This window comes from Sinocyclocheilus anshuiensis, unplaced genomic scaffold, assembly GCF_001515605.1.
Source record: "Sinocyclocheilus anshuiensis isolate Anshui unplaced genomic scaffold, SAMN03320099.WGS_v1.1 scaffold1200, whole genome shotgun sequence".
In the NCBI taxonomy this organism is placed as follows: Eukaryota; Metazoa; Chordata; class Actinopteri; order Cypriniformes; family Cyprinidae; genus Sinocyclocheilus; species Sinocyclocheilus anshuiensis.
The window spans coordinates 243,276-250,430 of record NW_015542405.1 but is presented as its reverse complement, the minus strand read 5'-3'; the positions used below and the strand labels follow the sequence as shown (position 1 = coordinate 250,430).

General features: G+C 32.2%; 1 protein-coding gene across 1 annotated transcript in view; it reads left to right on the top strand.

Annotated features, from left to right (window-relative positions):
- sos1 (son of sevenless homolog 1 (Drosophila)) overlaps positions 1–7,155 on the top strand; it is a 77,550-nt gene that overhangs the window by 5,197 nt on the left and 65,198 nt on the right. Inside the window, 3 exon segments of the mRNA XM_016492263.1 lie at positions 2,949–3,074; positions 4,174–4,305; positions 5,556–5,720. Of these exon segments, the coding sequence (XP_016347749.1) occupies positions 2,949–3,074; positions 4,174–4,305; positions 5,556–5,720 (423 nt within the window).

Below are 7,155 nucleotides of genomic sequence, written 5' to 3'. Positions count from 1 at the left end.
AAAAAATTATTTAATTTACAAGGGTCATGTTTGTGTTTTTTTTTTTTTTTTTTCATGTAAGCTATAGCTTCTGGCATAATTTTTATGTAAATAATAATAATTTTATAATTTTTATGTCGGCCGATGCCGATATTTACATGTAAAGCCATTATCGGCCGATTCCGATATCAGTCCGATAATATCGTGCATCCCTAAAATTAGCATATATAAAATATATTTTTTGTTGATATTTGATGTGACACAATTTTGCGTTGTGATTACGCAATGACGTCAACAATGACGATTTAGCAACAAATCGACCTTCCTTTAGCAACTTTCTCTGAAACTCAGTTGGCAACACCGCGCGTCTGTGCCACTCACAGAGACGTGCAGAACATGCAGGATTCATATTTAAATAGTATTTTTGCAGCTTAATATTTACAGATACTAGTCCATATCGCAGTTTGATTTAAGTGTGCTGACCTACTTTACATTAATTCATCCAAACTTTGACAAATTCCGTGACATTCCACGTTATACAGTACATTCCATTTGTATGGCTGGATTCCGTGATTTCGTCCGTGTTTTCATAAATCATAAATAGATAATATTGAGGTGTTTAACAACTTCAGTGTAGTGGATTGTGATTTATTGCATCTTCAGCTTCGACCCCTACACATGATCCTTCAGAAATCAGTTTAACTCTGAGTTCTTCTCATATTTTATTACCATTTTCTAAACTATAGAGAATAAACCATGATAATGTGAGAAATGTTGAATAAACTTTGGTTTGGCTGTAGATATAGCTAATATTGTCCATCATAAATGCAGAATAACCGGAGTTCTGCATCTGCAGCTGAACTCCTTTGAGCTCAGATATTGTCTTGAAGTCTCTGAGAATTTGATTTAAAATTTCAGTAATTTTACAACACATTAACATAGTTATGTTTCTTTGATTCATGATCACATGACTTGCAGGTAAACAGATAAAATATTTCATCTTTTTTAGTAAGCAATTTTTTATTTAATTTATATATATATTTTTAAATTGGACATTTATTATTTGTTTAACTTTTAATTAATTTAGTTTTTTATTTTAAAGTTATTTATTTTAATTGTACATTTTTATTTCAATAATTGTAGTAAGAGCTTTATTTTAATTTAAAAATGGCTTATATCAATTTATGATTAAATTAACTTTTAGCAAGTATATTATTTTTTATTTATGTTTTGACTTTTTTATTTGTATGATTTAATTCACTTAAATGTTTAATTTAGAGTTTTTATTTTAAATTATTTATTTTAATTTTACTATGGTATGATGTAAATTGTAGTTAATGCTTTATTTAGATTTTTTGCAATTATTTACACATTTCATTTTTTATTTTACTTTTTTTTTACATTTATGATTTAAGTCTTATTTTGATTAGTTAGATTTTTTTAAATTATGTATTTATTTAAATTTTAAATGTTTGTGATTATTAGCTTTGAAATTATTTACTTGTTTTAATTTTACATTTGTAAAATTGTGTTTTATTAAGATTTTTTCATTTTGCAATTTACATTTGTATGATTAAATTTTTAGTAAGTGCTTTGTTTTGATATTTTTTTGCAGTTATTTACTAATTTTAATTTGACATATTTATGATTTATTTAACTTTTAATAAGTGTTTTATTTCGATTTTTTTATCTTGCAATTATTTATTAACATTTTTAGAGTTAGTTTAGTTTTGATTGGTTTTTATATTTCACTTAATTTAATTTGTTATTTTTGTGATGAAGTGTTAGTTTTTCCTGCTCTAGATGAATCTGAGTGTGTGTGTGTGTGTGTGTGCCAGTGAAGAGTGCTTGTGTGTGTGTGTGTGAGGGGTCTCGTCTGCCCCCGGCTGTCACACACAACGACCCTCTGCTCTAATGAATCCAGGGTCAGGACTGTGTGTGTGTGTGTGTGTGTGTGAGTGTGTGAGTGTGTGTGTGTGTGGTCGCTGCTGCTCCTGCAGTCCTCTGACCAGAGTGATTGACAGCTGTCCGTCACTCTGCTGTGCTGTTGTGGATTAGCACAGACGTCACACTGATGAACACACACCGAGACTCACAGGAGGAACTGAGTGTGTCGTGTTTGAGCGATGTCTCAACAGGAAGATGTCCTCAGGCACGTTTCGCTAGAAAACCCACAATCGCTCAGATGCTGGATTAGACTGCGTTTGTAAAAATATCTCATTGTGGGAGCTGAAGGAACTCTCTCTCTCTCTCTCTCTCTCACTCTCTCTCACACACACACACACACACACACACACACACACACACCCACACACACACACTCTCTCTCTCTCACACACACACACACTCTCTCTCTCTCAGTACTAAGTTTTAGTACTTGTGCGTTTTTTTTGTCCTTTTTTTATTAGATTTTTTTTTTGTCTTGGTGTCTATAGTTTCTATAAATATTTTAAATTAATTTTTGTTTTAATTTTTTTTTGTTTTTTTTCCATTTTAGTTAAAGTTTTTGTAATTTTGTTGTGTGTTGGTGTTTGTGTTGCTTGGATGTTGCTCATTTTAATTTATTTAAATTTTATATATTTATCATTTAATAAACTTGAGTGTTTTATTGTGATATTTTTTTTTTTACAATTTTTTTTTTTTTTTATGACAAACTTGGTAAGTGCTTTATTTTGATTGTGTTTGTATTTTAAAATAATTTATTTTATTTTTACATTTTTATTATTTATTTCTTTTTTAGTAAGTGTTTTATTTTGATTTAATACATATTTATTTATTTTAATTTTCCATTTTTATGATTTAATTTTTACTAGCTGCTTTGTTTTTTATTTTACAATGGTTTATTATATTTTAATGATTTAATTTTTAGTAAGTTCTTTCTTTTCTTATTTTGAAGGTATTTTCTCTCTCATGGTTCTGTGCTGTGCTGATGTGTGTGTGGTGTGTGTGTGTGTGTGTGTGTGCTGCAGGTGCTGAGTCAGGTGCACCCGAAGCTGTCGTCGCAGCAGGAGGCGCTGCAGTACATCGAGGGCCTGATCCTGGTGCTGCTCAACACTCTGTGTCAGGCTCAGCCGCGCACCGTGCAGGACGTGGAGGTGAACCTCGTTAACCCACTCGTTAACCGTGTCACACACACACACACACACGCTCAGGCTCATCATACACCGCTGCAGTTTCTGCTCGATTAGTGCCACAGTCATCTGACAGCAGCTCAGTGAAACACACATTTACAATAAAAAACCCTGATATCATGAAATCACACATGCCGATTATAATTCAGATTTTTTAGTGTGTCTCAAAGAAGTTTCTTCTGCTCACCAAGGCTGCATTTATTTAATCAAAAATACTTAGAAAGTTCAAAAGAACAGCGTTTATTTGAAATAGAAATCTTTTCTAACATTATAAATGTTGTTGCTGTCACTTTTGATCAATCTAATGCGTCCCTGATCAATAAAAGTATTACTTTCTTAAATTTTTTTGTCTTAAAACTGTGTTCAACATTGATAACAATAATATTTCACAATTTTTACTGTATTTTTGATCAAATAAATTTGTTGTCTGGCTTTAGGGTGAAATGTGAGCTGAGATCTGATGAGTATTGTACTGTCAAGAGAAACATTTGAGGAATCAGAGAAACACGGTCATATTGAGTCCTGACGTGACGCTGAGCATCATGGGACTGGACGCATCTTAAATTGTGTGACTGATCTGAATGTGTCTCTCAGCAGTTTGAGCTGTTGATGTCGACTAACTGCTGCTGTGTTTGCTTGAGCTCACAGACGCCGCTGTATATTATTGTATTGTACTGTATAATATTTACATGTCTATATAATTTATATTATATATATATATATTTTTTTTTTAAATATATATATATATAAACAACATTTTTCTGAAATATATACATGCATGTGTGTATTTATATATTAGTTATATTATGATTATATATTCAGTGGCATAAAATGACAATAAAATCGCTTATCGCAATTATTTCTGGGGCGATGTATCGCACAACAAAACGTTGTTATGGTGACCGGCGTCAGCGTCATGGATTTATCGCCTAGCACTAGCCCTGAGTCTCATCTTCATCATCTTCATCTTCATCTGTCTGTGGTTGTGTTGTGTTGAAGACCGTCTCTGATCCTCGTGTGATCTGCTGTGGTTTATGTTCCTCACGTGTGCTGTGTTCTTCAGGAGCGAGTGCAGAGGAGTTTCCCGCACCCCATCGAGAAATGGGCCATCGCCGACGCTCAGGCCGCGATCGAGAAGAGGAAGAGGAGGAACCCGCTAGCGCTGCCTGTCGACAAGATCCACCCGCTGCTCAAGGTGTCTCACACACACACACAATCAGTGTGTCCGCATTTATGCAGTCAGGTCTAGAATTAGTTATTAAAGCAATAAGCCCCGTGAACCCGTGGTTTACAATGAATTTATAACCGCTAAGGGGCGTTGTTAGCTTAGCTGTTATAAATTCACTGTAAACCACGGCTTCACGGGGCTTATTGCTTTTATAAAACGGTTATTCCATATACGTAGTAAGGTTTCACAAAATAAAACAGAGCAAATAAAGTATAATGATATTAATAAAAACAGTATTCTTCCACCAAACAATGTAGCTCCTCAGAAACAGTTGTGGTTGCTACAAAGTGGTTGCCGAGCAACACACAGAAGTAAACAAAGGTGTATGTTACTTTGTAGAGTCATTTACAACAGCTTCGAACACGGCTCAGCCAATCAGAATCAAGCACCGGAACTATCCGCTTTATAATTGTTTTTAATTTTAAAATAATAATAGTAATAATTGAATTAATAATTTTTTTGTAAATAATATCATTATAATTTATAATGCATTGTTTTATTTTTAATTAATAATATAGTAATAAATTTATTTGATTTCATAAATGTATTTTATGATTAGTTATTTGTTTTTAATTTTAAAATAATAATCGTAATAATTCAATTAATCATTTTTATTAAATATATAATTATAATTTATAATGAATTATTTTATTTTTAGTATTTAATAAGGATAGTAAAAATTTAAATAATTTGATTTAACAATAATATTGTCATTTTATTTAATTAATAATAATAATAATAATAGTAACTTATTTATTTGATTTAATAATATTGTAATTTATAATGTTATTTTAAATTTCAAATATTATTATTATTGCTATAGTAACAATAGAAGTACTAGTAATAATTGTTTTTTATTTTAAAATAATAACTGTAATAATTGAATTCATCATTTGTATTAAATATATCATAATTTATAATGCATTATTTTATTTTTAGTTTTTAATAAGGATAGTAAGAATTTAATTTATTTATTTGATTTAACAATATTTTCAGATTTCATCTTGATTGTTTTATTTTAATTCTGTTCTGGTGGCATACAGAGCCAAAATGATGAAATTGTGTCAGTGTCCAAATATAATGGCTGTGGTTTTCCTGCAGTACCGTGTATGTCCAGATGAGGGCGCTCATGAACATGACTTCAGTCTGTGTGCTTCACTGACGTCCCTGTGATTGTGAGTGAATGAAGCCACACTGACGCTCTGTCTCTCCTGCAGGAGGTTCTGGGTTATAAGATCGATCATCAGGTGTCGGTGTACATCGTGGCGGTGCTGGAGTACATCTCTGCAGATATACTGAAGCTGGCGGGAAACTACGTGCGAAACATTCGCCACTTTGAGATCTCGCAGCAGGACATCACTGTGGCCATGTGTGCCGATAAGGTACGGCTGCACCGTTTCTGATCAAAATGATTTGAACCAAAAGCTCCAGGTTTGCTGTGCTTGTTTGTAGGACTGCATAATTTGACCAAAATTTTGTGATTATATATCAATATGGATATAAAATAATATTAATGATAACAATAATTTTTACTACTACTGAATATAAATACAAAATACCAAAAAAATTTATAAAAAAAATACTACGACTGTAATATTTCACTGTAAAAACAAAACAAGTATTTAAGAAAAATATAATATTAATAAATCATTAATAATAATAATACTTTTTAAATTTAAACAATTGAGGAAAAATTTTATTAAATTCAAAATTAATTGAAAAACTTTCTGTTTTATTTATATAATAATAATTGTAATAATATTTTTTATTGATAACTATTATTATTACTAAATAATTAAAAAATGAAATAAAACCAAAATATGAAATATTACTATTTTAATATTTCACTGTAAAAAAATGAGTACTTAAGAAAATAATATAATATAATAATTTTTATTTTACATAATAATAGTTATTATAATAATAATAATATTACTACTACTACTAATTAAAAATAAAAATACCAAATAAAAACAGAAATATTATTGAAATATTTCACTGTAAAAAAAATCTAATATTTAAAATAATAATAATAATAATAATCATTGTTATTTTAATTTAGAAAGTGTTTTTTATTAAAACATAATCATTTTAATAATACACATTTTTATTCATAATTTTATTATTATTATTAAATAAAAAAATTAAATAAGAAAAATTACTATTGTAATATATTTTACAAAAATGAGTAATTAAAATACTATAAAAATTATCATTTAATTTTACAAAACAACTCTAAAATGACATTATAATATTCATGGCTGTCTTAATTTCTTCATTTTCAAAACTTTTATTTTGACGGAACATCGCTGGAGCTTTAAAGCTGGTCTTTGGTTGTTCAGCGTTTCTCATTCTAAATGCATATTAAAGCACCTCAAACTCAGATCAGATGCAGAGATGATCATGTATTGTGACTCGCTCAGGCCCCGCCCAGCCGTGTCTCAGGCTCCGCCCAGCTCTGACCCTGACTCCGCCCGGCTGTGTCTCAGGCCCCGCCCAGCCCTGTCTCAGGCCCCGCCCAGCTCTATCTCAGGCCCCACCCAGTCCTGTCTCAGGCCCCGCCTGACTGTGTCTCAGGCCCCGCCCAGCTCTATCTCAGGCCCCACCCAGTCCTGTCTCAGGCCCCGCCTGACTGTGTCTCAGGCCCCGCCCAGCTCTATCTCAGGCCCCACCCAGTCCTGTCTCAGGCCCCGCCCAGCTCTATCTCAGGCCCCACCCAGTCCTGTCTCAGGCCCCGCCCAGCTCTATCTCAGGCCCCACCCAGTCCTGTCTCAGGCCCCGCCCGACTGTGTCTCAGGCCCCGCCCAGCTCTGTCTT